Source organism: Tachysurus vachellii, chromosome 6 (assembly GCF_030014155.1).
Source record: "Tachysurus vachellii isolate PV-2020 chromosome 6, HZAU_Pvac_v1, whole genome shotgun sequence".
Taxonomy (NCBI): Eukaryota; Metazoa; Chordata; class Actinopteri; order Siluriformes; family Bagridae; genus Tachysurus; species Tachysurus vachellii.
In genome coordinates, this window is record NC_083465.1 from 1,028,101 (window position 1) to 1,052,779 (window position 24,679).

A 24,679-nucleotide genomic window follows, 5' to 3' on the forward strand; every position below is an offset into this window, starting at 1 on the left:
GTCTCTCTCTGTTTCTCTCTCTCAGTCTCTCTCTCTGTTTCTTGCTCTCTCTGTCTCTCTTGGTCTCTGTCTGTCTCTCTCTCTCTCTCTCTCTGTTTCTTGCTCTCTCTGTCTCTCTCTCGTGTTTCCTGCCTTCTGTTCATCATTCACCAATTTTAGAGCTGGAGCAATATCAAAGCTGCTCCTGCAAAAAAATCTGTAAAAGCCATTTTCATACCTCTCTCTCTCTCTCTATGTCTGTCTGTCTGTCTCTCTCTGTCTGTCTCTCTCTCTCTCTCTCTCTCTCTGTCTGTCTGTCTGACTCACTGATGAAGGTTACACGGTTTCCTTCTCTCCTTTTTTTCTTGACGTGTATCTGTCGTTTTCTCCATGCTCATGACAATGCTGAAACCTTGTTACCATGGAAACCTTGGCATGATGCTGGCGTGTGTGAGACTTAAGACAGAAAGACACGTTTTATTTATTTTATTTTGGAATAAATTTGTTTGTTTCTAAAAGAATCCCAGAGTTTTACTAATCAGATGTTGTCTATAATCAGATCAACACACTGACATGAAGATGTTCCCTGTAAAAACACTGCAGCGACCTGCTGGTTCTCTGGAGTTAACGGGTTAAACGAACACACGGTTTCTATAGCAACAGTGATCTTAATTCACTGAGTGAGGAAATATCGACGAGTTCTTTCTCTTTAAGACGGAAGAAGGAGAGAATGCGAGGAGAAGAGGAATAAGGAGAGATCTGAGTGATTCAGACTGTTAAGGAGAAAAATAAATGAACACAGCAAGTTACCCATAATGCACTGCAGCGTTTAAGAGAGGATGTGATGAGGGGGCTGTGATAGACAGATAGCAGCAGAAATGAATAGAGAGATAACCGGTCAGAAAATAAAAATAGATGGAGGGAGACAGACAGGAAGGAAGGGGAGGAATAGAGTGCTGGACAGATGGATGGATGGACAGATGCATTGACACTAGGAGAAAGAGTCTAATAGAGAGATAAACAAATGGTTTATAGATGTTATATAATGAGACAGATGGATGGAGAGATGGAGAGATGGATGATCTGTATAACAACACGTGTTTGTGTTTTCAATCAGGACAACAGAGCACATGGTAACTGTAACTATGGTGATGTTTAATGATGCAAGCACACACACACACACACACACACTGCTCTCACTGTCTCTCATTTATCCTTTTATTAAACAGTAAATCATTAGAATATATTATATATATATATTAATAATATATTAGAATATTGATATTCACCTCTTTCTCATTTACATAAACATTGTTCTGTTTCCTCTTTTAGTCTGTCATTTTATCTGCTTTTTAGGGGGTTTAGGCTGATTCTCTCTCTCTTTTTTTCTTTCTCTCTCCCTCTCTGTCTCTCTCTCTCTCTCTCTTTTTCTCTCTCTCTCTCCCTCCCCCCTCTGTTTCTCTCCATCTCTCTCTCCCTCCCTCTCTCTTTCTCTCCCCCCTCTGTTTCTCTCCCTCTCTCTCTTTTTTTTTCTCTCTCTCTCCCCCTCTCCCTCTCTCTTTTACTCTTTCTCTCCCACTCTCTCTCCCTCCCCCCTCTGTTTATCTCCCGCTCTCTCTTTCTCTTTTTTTCTCTCTCTCTCCCTTTCTCTCTCCCTCCCTCTCTCTCCCTCCCTCCGTTTCTCTCCATCTCTCTCTCCCTCCCTCTCTCTTTCTCTCCCTCTCTCCCACTCTCTCTCTCTATTTTTCTCTCTCTCTTTTACTCTTTCTCTCCCTCTCTGTCTCTCTTTGACTCTTTCTCTGCCTCCCTCTCTCTTTCTCTCCCACTCTCTCTCTCTCCCTCCCCCCTCTGTTTCTCTCCCTCTCTCTCTCTTTTTCTCTCTCTCTTTCCCTTTCTCCCTCCCTGTCTCTCTCTCCCTCTCTCTCTCTGTCTGTCTGTCTCTCTCCCTCCCTCACTCTCCCCTCTGTTTCTCTCCCTCTCTCTCTCTCCCCCCTCTCTCTATTTTTCTCTCTCTCTTTTACTCTTTCTCTCCCTCCCTCTCTCTTTCTCTCCCTCCCTCTCTCTTTCTCTCCCACTCTCTCTCTCTCCCTCCCCCCTGTTTCTCTCCCTCTCTCTCTCTCTCTTTCTCTCTCTCTTTCCCTGTCTCCCTCCCTGTCTCTCTCTCTCTCCCTCCCCACTCTGTTTCTCTCCCTCCCCCCTCCCCCTCCCTCCCCACTCTGTTTCTCTCCCTCCCCCCTCCCCCCATTATATTACTCTAATCACTTCCTGTAATAGTTTAATCAGGTTAAACATACGTCATCACGGGAAACACAGAAGCGTCGTTCAGGAAGAGGAGTGAACACGTGAATAATGCACACACGCACACACGCACACACGTACACAAGCCCCAGGACAACATCCACGGCATTACGTAGATAGATAACAATCATTATATATTATTATACAGCATCACACTTCTTTCTCTCTTCGTGTATTTTATCTACAGTGTATTTCTGACTCAATACTGTGATCAGCTCCTTTTCTGGTCTGCTGTAAGACGTGAATTCAGACGTGAGTAGACGTGCAATAGCGCGGACTTCATTCATTCTGAGTGGAGAAATGAATCAAAGCTTGACTCGTCTGAACCAAGCGAATCAAATGTATTCCATATCAACGGGTTTGTTTGTTTTTTTAAGAATCGATTCCGAAAAATCGACTCAGAACGAATCTAGACTCTGGGAAGTACCATCTGCTCTCCGAACCCCTTTCTTCATGTTGGACAAAACCCTGGACTCCCCCGTGTTTAAGGGCGACTTGATTCAGTCCAATCCAGAACACCATGGCGATTGATGGTGAGTAGGCCGGAAATACTGCGCTCCTGTTTACTGTATTTATGTCAATGTTTATAAACTGTACCTTTACATTTAGTGTGTGTGTGTGTGTGTGTGTGTGTGTGATCTGTATGAACACACACACCCTGCTGTAAGTTTGTGTGTTCAGTGTGAAATCAGTGCTGTTTAATTAGCGGCTCAGTTCCTAATAAAGCATCAGCTTCGTTTGTCATCATTTGTACTGTTAGTACTGTAAGTACTCTTGGTACTGTAAGTACTCTTGGTACTGTAAGTACTGTAGGTACTCTTGGTACTGTTGGTACTGTAAGTTCTGTTGGTACTGTAAGTACTCTTGGTACTGATGGTACAGATAGTACTGATGGTACTGATGTTTAAACAGATACAACACTGTGCTGGGTGGGAAAACGTGTCCCCACATAATGACTGCATGTTGACGTTTCAGTGCAGTTTGATGGAATAAAAAATCTGTCAGATGAAAGTTTGTCATTTGTGGAGCAATGAAGCTTAAAGCCTTACAGAGCAAACCGGTGTTCATGTGTGTTTACTAGTCATTAAATGTGTATTCAGAGTGTGGGTGTGTGTGAGTGCGTGCGTGTGTGTGTGTGTGAGTGCGTGCGTGTGTGTGTGTGAGTGCGTGCGTGTGTGTGTGTGAGTGCGTGCATGTGAGTGGGTGTGTGCGTGTGTCTGTGTGTGCGTGTGTGTGTGTGTGAGTGCGTGTGTGTGTGTGCGTGTGTGGTGTGTTTCTGTAATGAATGATTTATATTGTTAACATTCCACACATTCTGTTTCAGTGTAACACAATAAATGTAGATTATTTATTAAACGTGTTTGTGGGTTTGTTTTTGTTTTCATTACATTTGTTTCACGGTGCTTCAGTTTGCTGTATTTATTTTTTCAGTGTTTTTCTGCTTTGGGAAAAAAATACTTTTTTTTTTTATAGAATCCCAATTTAATACAGAACGTCGTGTTATTTTTGTCATTTCCATTTTGTCCATTTTGTCACCGTCGTGTGTGTGTGTGTGTGTGTGTGTGTGTGTGTCAGTAGAATACAGAGCGTGTGATAAACCAGAGTTAATGTCATTATCCCGAAGTTGATTATTTTCCTCTAACAGAACGTCTTGGAGTTCAGTTCATAATTAAATCATCAGTGAGAACAGATTTTGAAGACGTTTCTCTCTCATTCTAAACTGTAACACAGGTAAAGCTGGGAGTTTCCCAGCACAGGTGTGTGTTCCTCATCAGGTTCTGTTCATATAACCTTTACAGCTGCTAAACATCTGGTCTGAAACTGCAGCTCTGTCTCAACTGCTTCATTTTCATACACTGAGCTTGTAGAACATTTAGTGGGTTATTATAAGTGTGTGTGTGTGTCCATAGAGGACTTCAGTGTTAATTACAGTGTCGTGTCTCTGTGTTAAAGAGCGTGAGACTCTCTGGTGTTTTTCCTCGTCTCACTGTGCACACACACACACACACACACACACACACACACACTGAACACTGTCACACTTAACGTCCTCTTTTCTGAAAGAGTTAAATATTCTACATTGCTGTAATTCTATAGTTTCTCTCTCTCAGATCGCGTCTCACACCTGATTCTCCAGATTAATTAAGGACCTTTTAACGAGGCGACTTTCATCCCTAACACAGTGGATTAATAATGAATGACCTCCATCTGTTCTGATTAATGCTCAGATTTTTCACAGTGGAAGTTTTGTGGTAATTAAAACGAACACTACGCTGCTGTTCGGCCTTCCGTCCAGTCGCTAGCTCGGGTTTCTGTTCATGCGAGATGTTTGTGAAACATAATGAAGGAGTCAGAGGTAATGCATGAAGCTGTCAGAGGTAATGCATGAAGTTCTCCACATCTTCAGGACACAGGAGTTTACACTTCTTTGTGGTTTCTCAGTATCATGAGAAGCTGAGATTGACTCTCTAGACCTGCTGTAACCTGCCTGGGAACTTGTTCTGTGATCTAGAAACTGATATAAATTCTGTTTGTAATAAACATCATATTGTACTTGTTGGTAAGTCTCAGTGGTGTGAGACCAGATAAACACTTGGGGACGTGCGGTCAGAGGAAACTAATCAGCTTCAGTGTGATAACAGTAACTCTACTTCATCTGAAGAGTTCCATTTTAAATTAATATAAATTAATATGGAGTGTAACAACACTGTGGGGGCTCAAAAACCGCTATCTTTAAATAATAGATGGCCCAGACTCCAGACTTGGGGGACTCAATGGAAGAAATCTCTCTCTCTCTCTCTCTCTCTCTCTCTCTCTCTCTCTCTCTCTCTCTCTCTCTCTCTCTCTCTCTCTCTCTCTCTAATATATATATATATAAAAATATATATACATTTTGGTTTTATATATATATATATATGTATATATATACACACACTCACCGGCCACTTTATTAGGTACACCTGTCCAACTGCTCGTTAACGCAAATGTCTAATCAGCCAATCACATGGCAGCAACTCAACGCATTTAGGCATGTAGACATGGTCAAGACGATCTGCTGCAGTTCAAACCGAGCGTCAGAATGGAGAAGAAAGGTGATTTAAGTGACTCTGAACGTTACATGGTTGTTGGTGCCAGACGGGCTGGTCTGAGTATTTCAGAAACTGCTGATCTACTGGGATTTTCACACACAACCATCTCTAGGGTTTACAGAGAATGGTCCGAAAAAGAGAAAATATCCAGTGAGCGTCAGTTCTGTGGGCACAAATGCCTTGTTGATGCCAGAGGTCAGAGGAGAATGGGCAGACTGGTTGGAGCTGATAGAAAAGCAACAGTAACTCAAATAACCACTCGTTACAACCGAGGTATGTAGAAGAGCATCTCTGAACACACAACACGTCAAACCTTGAGGCGGATGGGCTACAGCAGCAGAAGACCACACCGGTACTAGTAAGGTGTACCTAATAAAGTGGCCGGTGAGTGTATGTATATATATATGGTTTTTTTTACCTACATGTTTATTACTTTATTTATTTATCTTATTATTTGTACATTCATATGTAAATGTATACAAATTCTGATAAATTCAACGCACAGATTGTTCAAATAAACGACACTCAAAGTCTCTCTCTCTCTGGAGTTAACCTGAAACTGGGCCACTTGTGTTCTCTATAAATACAGAACAGATTTGTCTTCCATCTAAAAGAGCAAGAGAACAGGAAGCACAAGAAGGAGTCAGTCCCTGAAAACAGACCATGACTCTGTCGAGAGGAGACTGTGGACTGGACGCTGAAACAGACTCCACATTCTGTGTGCGTTTGTAGAGACTCGATCCGTCGGTAAATTAATTCATTAATAACACTCGTCATTATCAGATATAACGTGTGTGGGTTTTTTTTTTTCTACGTGACGTATAAATACGCCGCACCTTCCAGCGTCACGTCTTTAATGGCGCCGTGTCGTATCCTGAGTAGTGCGCTGTGTTGGTGGGGCTCATTGGGACACTAAACAACAGGAAGTGCTCACTATGATCCTGAAACAGCTTTACACACTATTTATCACACTGATGTTCTCAGGTGAACCCTGACGCTGTCTGAGGAACTCCGTCTACTGCTCCTACCTGCAAGTGGAACGTTTTTGTTCAGGCTTGGAGAGGGACAGATCAGGACCGGGTCAATACTAACACCTGATAACCCACTGAACTCCTCCACACCAGCACAGGGACTCAGGGATTGGATCTTAATCGTTTATTTCCATTGTACGTCATCTTGAAGGGTTTGGATCTAATAACCAGCAGTGAGTCAGGAAGTAAAAGTGAAAGGCACTGAGATATCAGCAGCATCGTGTTTGCACACTGAAGGTGTTTTGCTGGAAACAGGACTTCAGGTCTTCAGGACAGTGAACATGAGCTGAAAAGGTGTGTGTGAGTGAGAGAAGCACGAACCTGATGGACTTACACCAGTTCTGTCAGGAGAAAAAGGGCAACAACTCCAGCAAAGCACCAAAAGAAGCTTGTGGAAGCTTCAGGAGTTTCAGACCAGCTTTTAAAAGGCGACACCAACGAATACTAACGAAGAGAACAAAGCCTTTAAGTCACTGAGACTCTGATCCAGTAAATTAGTCTATCAGCTCAGACTGTGACGTGATCTTTAATATAAACACAACAGGTACTCGGAGAGACACCAAAGTGTGACTGTGTTCATATGAACACAGAAACTTTTATCCTCGACTGACAATTTAAATCCTGGACACCAGGAAAGATCACAGGCTGCTGTTAAATATTAATATACATGTAGTTCAGGTGGAGTTTTCCTTTAATGAGTATTAATGGTGCAGAGTGAGATCTGAGTCACTGTTGTGGTTAATTTAATCTGCACCCGACTCTACACCCGACTCTACACCCGACTCTACACCCGACTCTGCACCCGACTCTACACCCGACTCTGCACCCGACTCTACACCCGACTCTGCACCCGACTCTGCACCCGACTCTGCACCCGACCCGGCACCCGACTCTACACCCGACTCTACACCTGACTGCACTCGACTCTGCACCCGACTCTACACCCGACTCTACACCCAACTCTGCACCCGACTCTGCACCCGACTCTGCACCCGACTCTACACCCGACTCTACACCCGACTCTACACCTGACTGCACCCGACTCTACACCCGACTCTACACCTGACTGCACCCGACTCTGCACCCGACTCTGCACCCGACTCTGCACCCGACTCTACACCTGACTGCACTCGACTCTGCACCCGACTCTACACCCGACTCTGCACCCGACTCTGCACCCGACTCTGCACCCGACTCTGCACCCGACTCTGCACCCGACTCTACACCCTACATCATAAAATTCACTTTCATCTCTTTATTGGTGTGTTTTGTCTGTGATTCTTTATTAATCTACTAACTGTGTGTGTGTGTGTGTAGGTGGGGAGCGGAGCTGTGGAGTGCATGAACTCATCTGCATCAGAAAAGGTAAAAGATGTCCACAGGGGTTCGTGCGTGTGTACACGTGCGTGTGTGTGTGTGTGTGTGTGTGTGTGTGCGTGTGTGCACGTGCGTTTGTGTGTGTTCAGACTAATACCATGATTTTTCAGGCTGTGAATCTACTTATCAGTTTAGAAGTTAATTGGGGAGTTTGTCTCATACATGACTATGCTATCATTAGTGTGACACCTGCTGTGTGTGTGTGTGTGTGTGTGTGTGTGAGAGAGAGAGAGAGAGAGAGAGAGGTGTGTGGGTGTGTGTATGTAGGCACTGAAGTGCTCCTGTGTTGAGTTGTTATGTGGGTAAATTCGGTCTGAGAGTACTGACATGTCAGTGCTGGTTTCTATGACAACATGACCATGTAACAGCATCCAGCCTGAGGCTCCTGTCACAGCAGAACTGTGTGTGTGTGTGTGTGTGTGTGTGTGTGTGAGAGAGGGAGATTCACAGGTGAGCAGGTCACAGTGAATCAGCTGATGGAGCTGGAAGCAAAAAAAAAGTATTTTTTCCGTCTCTTACCAACAGATGACTGTCAGTCCTTTTTCTTTTCTTCTCTTTCTTGTCGTTTTCACCTCATGGCGTTCACATGACGTTCAATTCAATTCTAGTTTATTTGTATAGCGCTTTTTACAATGGACATCGTCTCAAAGCAGCTTTACAGAACATAAACATAGAACAGAAGATAAACATAAGGAGAAGTATAAAGAATTAATATAATAAAGATTCAAAATATATATAGTTCACAGTATGTATGTGTGTATGTGTGTGTGTGTGTATGTATGTGTGTATGTATGTATGTGTATTTATCCCCAATGAGCAAGTCTGAGGTGACTCAGGTGACTGTGGGGAGGAAAAACTCCCTTAGATGGTAAAGGAAGGAACCTTGAGAGGAACCAGACTCAAAGGGGAATCTCATCCTCATCTGGGTGACACTGGGGGTGTGATTATAAATATACAGTCTGATAAATGTTGTATTGGTGTAAAAGATCACATGGAGTTCACATCTCCTCTTTAGTATCACAGAGTCTAACTGGAGCTGGTAGATCTGTAGATGTCTCAGGATCCTCACAGAGTCGCCCTCGTCTCAGTGGAGGTCCAAAATCTTCATGGCACGGAAGACAATTGGAGCTGGTACAATTTCTGGGTGTCTCGGGATGGTAGAAAGGGAGAAGCAGTGGAGAGGAATTAACATATCTGCTGTTCATAAAGATGTGCAAGTCTGATGTAATAGTGCACAATATTATGGGATGTATTATGTGTACGTCTGACTAAAGAGATGAGTTTTTAATCTACATTTAAACTGTGAAAGTGTGTCTGAGCCCCGAACACTATCAGGAAGACTATTCCAGAGTTTGGGAGCTAAATAAGAAAACGCTCTACCACCTTTAGTAGACTTAGATATTCTGGGAACTACCAGAAGTCCTGAGTTTTGTGGTCTCAGAGAGCGTGAAGGATTGTAACGTGTTAGAAGCTTGGTAATATTTCTAAGGTGAAGAAGGTTGTGTTTGTAATATGGTGATATGATTTTAAAGACAAGTTACTGTCTAATAAACACCAGGTCTTTCACTGTAGAGCTACTAGTAACAGTACATCCCTCTAAATGGAAGTTAAATTGTGAGAGTTTCTGTGTACTGGTTTTTGGACCTATAAGTAGTGTTTCTGTCTTATCAGAGTTTAACAACAGAAGATTTCAGCTCATCCAGTCTTTTATCTCTCTAAGGCATTGAGTTAATTTTGGACACTTTAGTTATTTCATCTGGTTTTGATGAGATGTATAACTGTGTGTCATCAGCATAGCAGTGGAAACCTCTCCCATGTCTTCTGATGATGTTCCCTAATGGAAGCATGTATATCGAGAAGAGCCAGAGGTCCTAGAACTGATCCTTGAGGGACCCCATGATTAACTGGTAGTAAACTGAAGGGACATTCACGCTGCACCTTCTCAGTAACCATCAACAGGTTTCTTTTCCCCCAGATGTAAATAAATGTGAAGGATTTAAGTGTGTAGTCTTTAATCTTTAGTGTGTGTCTGTCTGTGTGTGGTGTTTTGTGATGAGACTAGAATAAAGGGAATAAAGTCAGTCAGCAGGGTAGAAAGCAGGAGAGACGGATGGAGAAGGACAGATGGCTGATGAGGAGGAAAAGATCACACCTTCTGTCAGCCTCTGTTTGGTGACATGCAACATAAATCAATTACAGCTCCTGAAATAGCGCTGGGGAGATTAAAACACACACACACACACACACACACACACACACGTTTACAAAAATTCTTTCATTTAATGAGTACATTTTTGTACTCAATGTAGATTAACTGTTGAGTAATTATTCTGCTTTTAAGGAAGATTAGGCTGATTTTCTCCATCTGTCTCTCTCTCTGTCTCTCTCTCTCTCTCTCTCTCTCTGTATGTCTGTCTGTCTGTCTCTCTGCAGTGTCTCCTGAGGCTCTGGGTTTCCTCTCTGGTGTCGCTGTATTTGTTTTTCTTCTGATTCTTGTGTTCCTGTTCCTCAATAATAAACTTTCCATAGAGAGCGTCGCTCCTCAGCCGCTGGACCACTACAGTAAGGCCAAAGAGCTGCCAGGTCAGTGTCTGTGTGTGTGTGTCTGTGTGTGTGTCTGTGTGTGTGTGTGTTTGTCTGTGTTTGTCTGTGTTTGTCTCTGTGTGTGTGTGTGTGTGTCTGTGTGTGTGTCTGTGTGTGTGTGTTTGTCTGTGTGTGTCTGTGTGTGTGTCTGTGTGTGTTTGTCTGTGTGTGTTTGTCTGTGTGTGTGTGTTTGTCTGTGTTTGTCTGTGTTTGTCTCTGTGTGTGTGTGTGTGTCTGTGTGTGTGTGTGTCTGTGTGTGTGTGTCTGTGTGTGTGTCTGTGTGTGTGTGTTTGTCTGTGTGTGTCTGTGTGTGTGTCTGTGTGTGTTTGTCTGTGTGTGTGTGTGTGTGTGTCTGTCTGTGTGTCTGTGTCTGTGTGTGTGTCTGTGTGTGTGTGTGTGTGTGTCTGTCTGTGTGTGTGTGTGTGTGTGTGTGTGTCTGTCTGTGTGTGTGTCTGTGTGTGTGTCTGTGTGTGTGTCTGTGTGTGTGTGTCTGTCTGTGTGTCTGTGTGTGTGTGTCTGTGTGTGTGTGTGTGTGTGTCTGTGTGTGTGTCTGTCTGTCTGTCCCTCTTCTCTTTCTCCTCATTTTGGCCTTTATTTATTTTATTGATCTACATTTTTTTACATAATTTGTTTTTGTTAAAGTTCAGGGAAGCGTCTTTATTTTTCTGTCCATCAGAAGGCACAAACTTTTGCACTCATTTCTGCAGCCGATGATATAAATCTTGTTCTCGTCTATTTGAATTTGACTGTACGGTTTTCCCACATTTAATTAGTAACACCTACATAGAAAAGCCTCTGAATCACCACACACACACACACACACACACACACACAGTTGTGTAACCACACTCAGTGTTATACGTTACATAAGATTTTATTCATTTTCACACATGCAGTAACCTGAACAGTGCAAAATAAAATTATATTCAGTTCAATTCTCTATATCACTCACTCACTCACTCACTCACTCATTTTCTACCGCTTATCCGAACTACCTCGGGTCACGGGGAGCCTGTGCCTATCTCAGGTGTCATCGGGCATCAAGGCAGGATACACCCTGGACGGAGTGCCAACCCATCGCAGGGCACACACACACACACACACTCTCATTCACTCACACAATCACACACTACGGACAATTTTCCAGAGATGCCAATCAACCTACCATGCATGTCTTTGGACCGGGGGAGGAAACCGGAGTACCCGGAGGAAACCCCCGAGGCACGGGGAGAACATGCAAACTCCACACACACAAGGCGGAGGTGGGAATCGAACCCCCAACCCTGGAGGTGTGAGGAGAACGTGATAACCACTAAGACACCGTGACCCCCCCATTCTCTCTCTTTAGTTTTATAATTCTTTTATTTATATCATTTTATATTAGTTTAGATGGTGAAATAGTTCAAGATTCAAGACCTGTATGAGGGTTAAAGAGAACCTGTGTATTTGTAGATTTACTGTTTATTACATTGTGTCTGTGTGTGTGCGTGTCTGTGTGTGTGCGTGTCTGTGTGTGTGTGTCTGTGTGTGCGTGTATGTGTGTGTGCGTGTCTGTGTGTGTGAACGCACTTCATGAGCATGAGTGCGAGTTTGTTCTTTGCTGCCCCCAAGTGGTCATATAAATATATTACATACTGAGTGTGTGTATGTGTGTGTGTGTGTGTGTGTGTGTGTGTGTGTGTTAGATAAGGGCTATGGAGAGGCAGATTTTCAGACCTGGTCATCAGACAGTGATGACGAGGTGATGGGTCAGTATCAGGAGGCCATGACACGCTCACGGGGTCTCCGAGGCAGGTGTACAGGGGCTGCAGCCCCTCATCATAAAGGCTTCAGCTGGGAGACGCAGCACAAATACTGCCCCCTATCAGCCGAGTACGATGGATACAGCAGTGAGGCTTCTGCTGAGGATGGTGAGGGAAAAGTGTGTGTGTGTGTGTGTGTGTGTGTGTGTGTGTGTGTGTGTGTGTGTGTGTGTGTGTGTGTGTGTGTGTGTGTGCGCGCACTGAGGATAGTCTGTAATATTCTCAACACACATGTGATTATTTCACATTTCTTAGTTTAGTTAAAAATTTAAAACTCCACTCAGTCTGTGTGTGTGATCGTGTGTGTGTGTGTGTGTGTGTGTGTGAGCGTGTGTGTGTGTGTGTGTGAGCGTGTGTGTGTGTGTGTGTGTAAGACTAAAAGCTGGTTTTAATAAAGAGTTGATGTGTTAATGGTTTGCAGCTGGCTGATGTCAGAGTGCAGTGGGTTTAGTACACACACACACACACACACACACACACACACACACACACACACACACACACACAGGGCGTGGTGTTTTCTTCTCCAGCTGTTTTTCATTCTCTCTCTGTCACAGTAAGCTACTGTGGCTGTGTGTGTAAGAGAGCGAGCTAAACTCACTGCACTCTAACATCAGTCAGTCTGCAAACACACAGACACACACACACATACACACACACACTTCTTTTATACTTTTTTGACTCCATATGTTGCCATGGTGATTTTTTGAAGTCACACATTCTCTTCATCCCTCACTGTTAAGAGATTTGTGGTCTCTCTCTCTCTCACACACACACACACACACACACACACACACACACACACTCCCACACACACTCACACACACGGTTCATGTCTTGCCTGTCAGGTGTGTGTATCACTCTGGGTAACCACCACTGCTGACAAATGGCAGAAAAGGGAAGAGATTGAAAATGGAAAAAAAAGTAAGAAGCAGAATAAATAAAGAAGAGGACGTAAGACCAGAAAGCTTATGATGAAGGTTTCCATGGCAACACCTCATTATTTTTTTTTTTTTTACCAGGTCATAAGTGTTCGTTTGGATGCCAAATGAATTCCAAAAGTAGTGTGAATATTAGTAATAAAAGTAGCTGAAAGCAAAAGAAAGGGGGGAAAAGAAGAAACCAGGAGAAAGAGGGGACAGGAAATGAAACATCTCTCTCTCTCTCTCTCTCTTCATCCCTCAGTGAACTCCATTCAGAGGATGAGGTTGACTCCGCCTCTCGATGAGCTCCAGCCACCACCCTATCAGGACGAAGACGGCTCGACCTCCGACCTCGCCGACACAAAGAGCGAAGCACACGACCCTGAGAGCTTCAGCAACACCAAGGGCCTGGAGGAGGACGTCCCAAGTGACAGCACAGCTGTACTCAGCCCTGAGGTGTGTGTGTGTGTGTGTGTGTGTGTGTGTGTGAGAGAGAGACACTTAACACACTTCTTTTGATTACTGTTGTCTCTCAACTAAAACCTTAATCACATAATCACAAGTTATCCTTTGTCTCTCTCTCTCTCTCTCTCTCTCTCTCTCTCTCTCTCTCTCCCCCCCCACTCGATTCCTTTTGCATCCCTGTGTTTCTGGCTCTCACACTCGCTTATCTTCCTCTCTACTCTTTCTCCATTTCTCTCATTCTCACATCCTCTCATCTTTCACTCGTCACCTGTTTTTCTCCGCATCACATTCTCTCTTTCCCCTTCTCATTTTTCTCTCATGTTCTCTTCACCTCCCTACTTCTCTTTCTCTCCCTCTCTCTCCCTCTCTTTGTGTAGGATCTGTCCATCCGTGGTTCCTCCTCTCCCCTCCTGAAGCTTTACTCTCCCGACTCGCCCTTCTCTCCGTTCGGGACGCTGCACACCCTCTTAGACTATGATTTGCACCAGCGCTGCCTCTCAGTCACCGTAACCGCGGTGACCGACCTCCCGTCTCCACGACGATCACCAGGCATCACCTGGCAGCTTCACCTGGTCCTTCTTCCTGCCAAAAAGCAACGTGCCAAGACTGCGGTGGCCAGGGGGCGGTGCCTCAGCGAGACGTTCCGCTTCAGCCACGTTCAGTCGGAGAGCATCGGGAACTACAGCGTGCGGTTTCGTCTCTACAGCATCAGCAAGATCAAGAAGGAGAAGAAGATGCTGGGAGAGAAAGTGTTCTACCTCACCAAACTCAACCTGCAAGGCAAAATGGCCGTCCCTCTGCCTCTGGAACCCTGCTGCAGTACCACAGTGAGTGTTGGACAGGATACAGGACTCGGGCCGTCCCTGTCCTACTGTTCTCTACAGACATTCTAATGCATTATGGGTGTTAGGACTGTTTATGGTAAAGGGCGTGTGTGTGTGTGTGTGTGTGTGTGTGTGTGTGTGTGTGTGTGTGTGTCTGTCTCAGGCCAGCGAGTCTCAGACCAGCGTGTCTGCTGCATCATGCAGTGAGACGGCGTCTACGTTCCAATCTGCAGGTCAAAGGTCATCGCCTGAGATACTGCTAGGGCTTGTTTACAACGCCACCACAGGCCGCCTCTCAGTCGAGGTCATCAAGGGATGTCACTTTAAAAACGTGGCCACCAACAAACCGCCCAGTAAACACACACACGCACGCACGCACACACGCACACACACGCGCACACACGCGCACACACGCACGCACACGCACACACACGCACGCACACACGCACAGACACACACGCACGCACGCACACACACACACACACATACTGTACACGCACACATACACACGCACGCACACGCACACACACGCGCACACACACACGCACACACACATACACACAGTGTGTACAGGTGATGGTGTGATGTTTATGCAGTGGTGATTCCTCTCCCACTCAGTGTCCTTTGTTCTGAAATGTTGTGCTCCACTTTTTTGACCACATGCTAACACTAACCTTATGTGATGTCAGTTCTCCTTTAAACTGTTTCTCTCTTCTCCCTCTGTTTCTGTCCAAATGTTTCACAAAACCCCTGAGAAACCCCTGAGAAACCCCTGAGAAACCCCTGGGCCATGTCCTGAATCGCATGCTACTGTACTAAATACTGTAGTCTACATGCTGTTCTGTATCTTGTATCTATTTGTGCTTTTTTCCTCCTTTCCTCCTGGTTATTAACTCTCTCTCTCTTTCTCTCTCTCTCTCTCTCTCTCTCTCTCTTTCTCTCTCTCTCCCCATCCTCTGACCCCATCTGCACCCCCCCTTCCTCATCAGATGGACTGTTCTGTTGTCTAAAACACTTGATAGGTGGCCAGGTTTATATAATTCGAGGTGAGTCTCCCCCCCTACCCCAACAACCCCACCCCCCACCCCCACCACGCTCCCTCGCTGTCCGTGTGGAACTTCTGCATGTTTTGAGTTTTTGCTTAGCTGCCTCATGTCTGCGTGCATCATCGATAAACTCCCTGAGTGGCTGTGTTTCATTCACCGATGTAGACGCAGTGTAGGAGTGTGTGATGTGTGATTTGGGATACAGCCGAGGCTCAGTGACTCAGTGGTCTGTAAATGACTAACCTCCGATATCCACTCCACATGTTGTCCTGTGTTATCCACCACACTGCTTTCAGTGAATAAGACCTCAGAACTCTACTGGACCTGGAGTTCAGTGCAAAAATTTGTACACCCCTAGAACAAAGCTATGGTATAGCTATAGTTAGGGATGAAATTTATTTATTTATTTATTTATTTATTTATACCAAAACAAGGATGATCATAAGTTACAAGACAAATAGTGTCATGTAGGAAATGTTTGTATATGAAATAGAAGTACAGTAAATCATACCACCGTTTCCTTTCTATGTCAGCCAAATATCAGAAGGGGGCACAAACTTTTGCATGACAGCTTCCTGTTTGAGATAAATAACTGATTAATTGAAAAACAGTCCTTGTCGTTGAGTCTGAGATCTCCATCAGATCTCCATCGTGTGTGTGTGTGTGTGCTGGTTAATTGTAGATGGTTGTGTTCAACCACAGCTCTGCTCTGCACTCTGATTGGTGGTCAGGTGTTGATTAATTCTCTATAACAGCAACTCAGATAGTAGTGCAGCTTTATATTAAATACTAATTATTTAAATATAACTGACAAGATTAAAGAAGGAGTCTCCGGTATGAGGAGGTGTGTGTGTGTGTGTGTGTGTGTGTGTGTGTGTGATGGTGAAGGAGTCTCCAGTATGAGGAAGTGTGGGTGTGTGTGTGTGATAGTGAAGGAGTCTCCTGTATGAGGAGGTGTGTGTGATGGTGAAGGAGTCTCCTGTGTGTGTGTGTGTGTGTGTGTGTGTGTGTGTGTGTGTGTGTGTGTGTGTGTGTGTGTGATAGTGAAGGAGACACCTGTGTGTGTGTGTGTGATGGTGAAATAGTCTCCTGTGTGTGTGTGTGTGATGGTGAAATAGTCTCCTGTGTGTGTGTGTGTGTGTGTGTGTGATAGTGAAGTAGACTCCTGTGTGTGTGTGTGTGTGTGTGTGTGTGTGTGTGTGTGTGTGATGGTGAAGGAGTCTCCTGTGTGTGTGTGTGTGAGATGGTGAAGGAGTCTCCAGTATGAGGAGGTGTGTGTGTGTGTGTGTGATGGTGAAGGAGTCTCCTGTGTGTGTGTGTGTGTGTGTGTGTGTGTGTGTGTGTGTGTGTGTGTGTGTGTGATGGTGAAATAGTCTCCTGTGTGTGTGTGTGATGGTGAAGGAGTCTCCTGTGTGTGTGTGTGTGTGAGATGGTGAAGGAGTCTCCAGTATGAGGAGGTGTGTGTGTGTGATGGTGAAGGAGTCTCCTGTGTGTGTGTGTGTGTGTGTGTGTGTGTGTGTGTGTGTGATGGTGAAGGAGTCTCCTGTGTGTGTGTGTGTGTGAGATGGTGAAGGAGTCTCCAGTATGAGGAGGTGTGTGTGTGTGATGGTGAAGGAGTCTCCTGTGTGTGTGTGTGTGTGTGTGTGTGTGTGTGTGTGATGGTGAAGGAGTCTCCTGTGTGTGTGTGTGTGTGAGATGGTGAAGGAGTCTCCAGTATGAGGAGGTGTGTGTGTGTGTGATTGTGAAGGAGTCTCCTGTGTGTGTGTGTGTGTGTGTGTGTGTGTGATAGTGAAGGAGACACCTGTGTGTGTGTGTGTGATGGTGAAATAGTCTCCTGTGTGTGTGATGGTGAAGGAGTCTCCTGTGTGTGTGTGTGTGTGTGTGTGTATGATGTGCTGAAGCAGCTCTGTCTCAGTCAGAGGTGAAGCTGAGACTTGAAGTTGTCCACACCTTCAGGACAGAGGAGTTTACACTTTGTGTTTCTCAATAACAAGCTGAGATTTTTCTCTTATTAACTTGGAGACAGAGGCTGAAGTTTATAACTGCGAGAGCGCAAATGACAAGAGAATCTAACTTTGTGCTAACGGCTAACGGCTAACAGCTAACGGCTAACAGCACACAATATTATTATACTAATTTATATTTCACAAATAGATCTTGTGTTAGAACATTGAGCCAGAATTTAATGTTTTCTAAAAGACAAGGCAGGTTTCAGGTACTTTAGATAATCTCAAATTATAGTGATTAAAGTTAGTGTGTGTGTGTGTGTGTGTGTGTGTGTGTGTGTGTGTGTGTGTAGAGACTGGATTGTTTCCCAGCACAAAGCGCTCACACACTTCCTCAGACCTCTTCTGTGCCTTTTCAGCTCGTTAACAATGGCGCTTTCAATAAAGCCAATCACTCGAGTTTAATCGTCTCTTGGTTCTTTCACCTCCGTCAGCAGGAGGTCCATTAATGCAGCGCTGCAGCACTTAAGGTGTCAAAGTCACTCCTTTTCCAGCGTGTGCCAAATCAGTTCGCTTCATCCGAGCCTTTATATCCGCGAGAGAAAGAAGCAGATATACTTTCACTTTTTTTTTCCCTCAGGAAGAGCGAGGGCCTGCAGGCAGCTGCCATACACACTCGTGTGTGTGTGTGTGTGTGTGTGCGTGAGCTTGTGTGTCTCTTTATTTTCCTGTTTACACACAGTGAAAGGCGAACCTCCTGCATCAGCTGTCACTGGCGTGTTCAGGAAAAGCATCTGAATAAAATCTATAACGCTTTAATCAGAGACTTTTTCACTGAAGCTGAAAGTGATAATTAAGAGATTTTTAATAAAGATTCAGGTGAAAAGAAACGCAGCCGATGTGTGATGTTGAACCTTACAGGCGTCTCGTCCTGTATGTTGTAGGTTTCTTTCTTTTACCTGCATGATCGTCCTCAGTGGAGTTATTCTTAACAGCGCTGACTAAACGAAGAATCGTGAGAAACGTGACGAGGACATGACTGAACACCAAGTGTCGTGTGTGTGTGTGTGTGTGTGTGTGTGTGTGTGTGTGTGTGTGTGTCTAAGATCTGATCGGTTTGTCACGTCTGACCTCAGGCCTGGGATCAGATCTGTAACTGTGTTTTTTTTTTGTTTTTTTTTTTTGTTTTTTTTTTTTTGGGTAGATGAGATGTTCGCGTGATGTTTATGGAAGGAGTCGTCAGTGTCGGTGTCCGTCTGACATGTTGTTCTGTAATAAATCCCTGACTGTTGGTAGATTGCTGTGGTGTAAGAGGAATAAAACACAGGGGTCGTGCTGTTATAGGAAAATAATCAACTTCCTGGTGTCCGTGTTAAAGCTGCGTTCACACCCACGGCGTTTTCATCTCTGCTAGTCTACGGACTCTGCACCGTGAAGCCGCCACGAGACGTTCCTACTACTGGTTGCCATGGTAATAATGTTTATAAGCGGAAGTCACTACTAGCAGGGGGTCACGGTGGCTTAGTGGTTAGCACGTTCGCCTCACACCTCCAGGGTTGGGGGTTCGACTCCCGCCTCCGCCTTGTGTGTGTGGAGTTTGCATGTTCTCCCCGTGCCTCGGGGGTTTCCTCCGGGTACTCCGGTTTCCTCCCCCGGTCCAAAGACATGCATGGTAGGTTGATTGGTATCTCTGGAAAATTGTCCGTAGTGTGTGATTGTGTGAGTGAATGAGAGTGTGTGTGTGTGTGTGTGTGCCCTGTGATGGGTTGGCACTCCGTCCAGGGTGTATCCTGCCTTGATGCCCGATGACGCCTGAGATAGGCACAGGCTCCCCGTGACCCGAGGTAGTTCGGATAAGCGGTAGAAAATGAGTGAGAGTGAGTGAGTCACTACTAGCGTTCCACTGGAAAACATATAGTTTTTATCGTTTGCTGCTAAAATGAAACATTCTGGAGGGAGATTTGTCGCCTCTGGTCACTTTGTCACTGCACCTCGCTGTATGTGTGTGTGTGTGTGTGTGAACGCAGCGTAGCGTCGTAGCATAACTCCACTTCCTGTGTTATTAAAGCTGTCCTGGAGTTCTGATTCGTGTTTACACTTTTATAATTGTGTGTGACACGTAATAATCACCCTTCCTCCTCTGTATAGACACGTACGTGAAGCTGACCCTGCTGAACTCCATGGGTCAGGAGATGTCCAAGTGTAAGACGTCGCTGTGCCGCGGCCAGCCGAACCCCACCTACAGGGAGACCTTCGTGTTCCAGGTGGCGCTGTTCCAGCTGTCGGACGTCACGCTCATCCTCTCCGTCTACAACAAACGCAGTATCAAGCGCAAAGAGATGATCGGGTGGATCTCTCTGGGCCTGAACAGCTCCGGCGAGGACGAGCTCACGCACTGGACTCAGATGAAGGAGTCAAAAGGGCAGCAGGTGTGTCGATGGCACAGTCTGCTCGAGTCTTAGGGGCGTCACCACGGCCATGAGCACAAGGAACGAAGTAATGAAAAGAAAACTCACAAAGCAGGGCATTATGGGAAATAACTCACCGTCCAATAAAGAACAGGTGTGACACCAGCCACGCCTCTGTACATGGTTGGAATGTGAGGATGAAGAAGGTGGAAGTGAAGAAAGAGTTGGAGAGTGAAAGACATTCTGGAGACAGGATATCATGAGGGAAAGATGGAGCTCGCTAGAGCAGTGCATTGTGGGAAATATCTGTAACAGCCTTAGGAACGTAAAGAAGATCGGAGCAACGAAAGATATAAAAATCCATCAAGTAGAAAAAAAAAAGTATATAATGAGGAAGAGGAGGAGGAAGAGGATGAAGGAATCAACTGAGCAGAGCATCATGGGAAGCGATCGAATGTTTTAGGGATTCGTTTCTGATTCGAGCAAAACCGCTTTAAACCCACAGCACGTCATGAGAACGATGGAAAGATGCTAAGCTTTAATAGAGAAGATGGATTTCTCCGTGTTTATTTATTTATTTGTTTTGGTTTGTTTATTTATTCTTTGTTCTTTGTTTATTTATTCTTTCTATCCTGGTTGTTGTTCATGTCTTTGGTTCAGAAGCCAGACGTCTGAACACAGACATTTAGAACGAACAACCGTTAATGTTCTGCTCCACACCTGGTGCCGCTTAGCCACGCCCACTCTAGTCTGCTAGCCTGAAGTTATTGCCCCTTAATGCCCTTTGACTCTGAGCAGGCAGTGATTCCGTTCTAGATTTTTTTTTTTCTTCAGTTTAAGGACCTGTTTTCACCTCAGAAGTTTGCAGCCCACATTTCCCCATTCTCACAGTCTCGTCTTTCTTATCTCTAATGAGGGTTTCCATATTGTTTACGCACATTGCGCGATGGCCAATTAAACATCATCCCCTTCATAAAGACTTTGCCCGATTGGTTAAACAACGTTCGTTGGTCTACAGTTGAGCTTCGATGAACTTTTAACCTGCTGCACAGAATTTACAACGAGACCAATTTCACCAGTGTAGCTTCAAGTCCTCCGGTGTCGTAAAGTACGATTAGCGCCGCTCTCGCGGTTAGTTAGCATTAACGCAATGTGTCGCACGTACAGCAAAACCATCTAAAACCAAGTTTGAAAGGATCAGTCAGGGCATGTTGTGGCTTGCCAGCTAGTGCGTCCCACTTTCTCACCACACCGCCGTTCTTTCGTTCTCTAATATTATATTTCTTCTGAAAATGATTTCTCGAATGCTAAATACGTCCTAGGTGAGGTTTACTCACGAGCTGGAACTAAAACAAAAAACACTAACTTTACAGAACAAAAAGTCTGTCATCTTTTTCTAAAAGTCTGTCACGTGAGAAAATGCAGGACCCGAATGTTTCAGTGATTAGCATGTTAGCATATAGGTATTTATACATCACACCATTTCCTGTTTTTTCTTCCTTGAGTAATGCTGGTTTAACTTCATGATTATGTACTGTAAATGCTTTAAAGAGTTTTTCGTATCTATTTTTGTACCGATGTTTAAGAATATGTGCTACAAAGCTCTGTGAGCGAACTCGACTTGTAGACACGGGGTCTGCTTGTGCAGATGTACTTTTATTTCGCTTGTTTTTTCTGTCATCATAGTAACATGAATGAATTATGGGATTATTTCCCAGTTTGATGACTGGAATGACTGGAGTTTAAGAGGGAAACAAAAACGTGTGTATGTGTGTGTGTGTGTGTGTGTGTGTGTGTAGTGTTCTGTTTCTGTCTGTTCTGTCCTGTGAGCCGTGCTGACTTCAGCATCTCCACAAAAGATTAATGACATTATTTGTGTGTTTTGGTTTAAAAAACAAAAGTAAGAAATATTGCTACAGATCTCTGATGAAAGAAGCAAATTTTTCTGCAAATGCCACAGAAACACACCTTGTGAAAGTGTCTCAGGTGCGCGCACACACACACACACACACACACACACACACACACACACACACACACACACACACACCATATATATGTATATATCTGACTTGTAAAAACATAACCAGTTGACCATCATGAAATCATTTTTAATGTGTTAGCAGTCTTTAGCTAAGCTAGCGGGTTTTTGCGGCCGATCTTAGCCAGCTAACACAAAAGGTTTATACCTGACTGACCGTGTTACTGTTAGCCATCTAGCTAACATGAACATACCAGACATTATTTCTTTAAAGTTTTTTTTTTTACTTCACTCATTTACATTTACGGCATTTGGCAGACGCTTTTATACAGAGCGACTTACATTTATCTCGTTTATACAGCTGAGCAATTGAGGGTTAAGGGCCTTGCTCAGGGGCCCAGGAGTGACAGCTTGGTGGCCCTGGGATTTGAACTCACCACCTTCCAACACCTTAACCTCTAAGCTTCACCGACACTGAACACATGAGCTAGCGTTAGCTAACCGAACAGGATTTGTGACGTGAAGAAAGAAAGATATACTTAAATAACTGATTAGCGTCTCATGCGGTTAGTGGAGACCGATGTAGTAAAAAGTGTTTATTTTAAAATGCAGATGGACAGAAATCCGGACCACGAGTCAGTGTGAAGACCAGAACCAGCTAGCAGAAGAAGCTTACATTAACCTGACTGAAGGTTCATTTTCTTCTTATCAGTCTGAGAGCAAATTATTCTTACTGTTAGCATTAGGCAGTTAAGCTAACACAAGCTAACATGACAGGATTTTACTTTAGTCACATTCATTAATGCTTATAATGATTAATGCTAATGCTAATTGGTGGCTAACAAAAGGTCCCCGAACGGAAATGACGTCGAGTCTGTTTAATGTTTTATAAAATACGAATGAGGTGATTTGTCTGTATATGGAGCTTACTGTATGTAGCGGCTCAGCTAATCTATGTTAAATGTGAATTATCCTGTTAGTAATTACTGAACGGGTTACAACAGGATTGGTTTGCTAGCGCTTTGTTATTTTTTTGTTTTCCTTTTAGAGCTCAATTACAAACAAACAATTCTGTTTAAAATCTGTGTTCTTTAGCTCACGGTCTGCACTCGGCCTTCCTTCAGTCCGTCACTGGAACTTTCACAGGAAGTGAAGAGGACGTTTCTCACAACCAGCCTGTACATCTGGGGAAAACGTACATGTTTTTGACCAACACGTGTTTAGGACCTACAAAACACCAGCAAAAAAAATGCAACTGTAAAAATGTATTTTTAAAGCGAGCACATAAAAGTCCACAGCGTTCAGGATCTGAGGCCATATTTAATTTCTCCAACTACTTTCCCAAGGTGTGTTTATGTGTGTGTGTGTGTGTGTGTGTGTGTGTGAGGTATGTGCTGATAAATACAATTTAACACTATTCTTAATGCACAATGAGCGTCATTGATTAACTTGTCAGTAAATTTGTTTGTAAATGTTTTTCGTGCCCAAAGCAAATGAAAAAGTCCTTCAGATTTTAAACGATTCTGAGACTCGTATTTTCTTCGTGGTCATGAAGGCGTGTTAAATTCCAGCTCGATTACAGGGCGCGTTCATGACACACCTGAGTTACATTACCTATATGTCCCTTTACGTTCCCTTTACGTTCCCTGCAAACCAAAAACCGCCATCGCTGAGGCCGCGTGGTTACTATGGAAACCCAGAGGCAGCTTTGGAAGTCACCATTTTTCGGCTCCTGAAAAGAGACATGTTAAAACACGGCAGACTGAAACACGAGAGTGACGATGTCCTCAAACGTGGTAAAAGAAAAACGTGTGAAGAATAGTGGAGAATCAGCACATGCCTGTTTACAGCTACGTGTCATTTTGGTGAAATTGTCCACCGATGCAGTCGGTGCCTTACTTTTCTTCTGGAAGATTTTCCACTCCTACAGCGGTGTGTGTGTATGAGTGTGTGTGTGTGCATGAGAGTGTGTGTGTGTGCATGAGAGTGTGTGTGTGTGCATGAGAGTGTGTGTGCATGAAAGTGTGTGTGTGTGTGTGCATGAGTGTGTGTGTGTGTGTGCATGAGTGTGTGTGTGTGTGTGCATGAGTGTGTGTGTGTGTGTGCATGAGTGTGTGTGTGTGTGTGCATGAGTGTGTGTGTGTGTGTGCATGAGTGTGTGTGTGTGTGCATGAGAGTGTGTGTGTGCATGAGAGTGTGTGTGTGTGCATGAGAGTGTGTGTGTGTGCATGAGAGTGTGTGCATGAGAGTGTGTGTGTGTGCATGAGAGTGCGTGTGTGTGTGCATGAGAGTGCGTGTGTGTGTGCATGAGAGTGTGTGTGTGTGTGCATGAGAGTGTGTGTGTGTGTGCATGAGAGTGTGTGTGTGCGCATGAGTGTGTGTGTATGCATGAGAGTGTTCGCATGTGTGTGTGCATGTATGAGTGTGTGCGTGTGTGTATGAGTGCGTGCGTGTGTGTATGAGTGTGTGTGTGTGTGTATGAGTTATTTCTCCAATTTAATTTGTAACTGATGTGCACAAGTGATTTATGGAAACAAAATAATTTGTATGTGATTTAAAAAACAACAACAAAGAAACCCTTGTAAGGTTCGTCATTGCCTGTGTGTTTATTGATGTCATTGTAAAATCCGGTCTCTACAGGTGACATTTTGTGTGAAGCAGCCAAAAATAAAACGATCACTTTTTTCCTTTTAAGGAAACGTAGTCGATCCGCTGAGAGTTATTTAGCGTCTGAAGGTTGTGTTTATGTTCAGGCAGCAGATTAAGGACCGTGTACCAGGTGAAAGACGGACCAGGTGAAAGACGGACCAGGTGAAAGACGGACCAGGTGAAAGACGGACCAGGTGGGACACGGACCAGGTGGAAGACGGACCAGGTGGAAGACGGACCAGGTGGAAGACGGACCAGGTGGAAGACGGACCAGGTGG

General features: G+C 44.5%; 1 protein-coding gene across 2 annotated transcripts; it reads left to right on the forward strand.

Moving 5' to 3' along the window:
• The first annotated feature begins 2,349 nt into the window (after nucleotides 1–2,349).
• On the forward strand, nucleotides 2,350–23,756 carry syt14a (synaptotagmin XIVa). 2 transcript variants are annotated; one of them, XM_060871624.1, is made up of 10 exons: nucleotides 2,350–2,529; nucleotides 2,655–2,810; nucleotides 7,715–7,762; nucleotides 10,208–10,357; nucleotides 12,043–12,267; nucleotides 13,345–13,538; nucleotides 13,925–14,374; nucleotides 14,535–14,724; nucleotides 15,361–15,417; nucleotides 19,512–23,756. In XM_060871624.1, the coding sequence occupies exons 2-10, from the start codon at nucleotides 2,798–2,800 to the stop codon at nucleotides 19,823–19,825; spliced, it is 1,641 nt and encodes a 546-aa protein (XP_060727607.1). In that variant the 5' UTR covers nucleotides 2,350–2,529; nucleotides 2,655–2,797; the 3' UTR covers nucleotides 19,826–23,756. The 2 variants fall into 2 exon arrangements, with proteins under 2 accessions (XP_060727607.1, XP_060727608.1); XM_060871625.1 differs by having other exon boundaries at nucleotides 2,350–2,810.
• Nucleotides 23,757–24,679: the final 923 nt, after the last annotated feature.

What these genes read in the sequence shown, in the direction of transcription:
- syt14a (XM_060871625.1), top strand. An exon ending in CAGCTGTACTCAGCCCTGAG is followed by an intron (nt 13,539 to 13,924) that starts GTGTGTGTGTGT and finishes CTCTTTGTGTAG; the next exon opens with GATCTGTCCATCCGTGGTTC. An exon ending in CCAGGTTTATATAATTCGAG is followed by an intron (nt 15,418 to 19,511) that starts GTGAGTCTCCCC and finishes TCCTCTGTATAG; the next exon opens with ACACGTACGTGAAGCTGACC.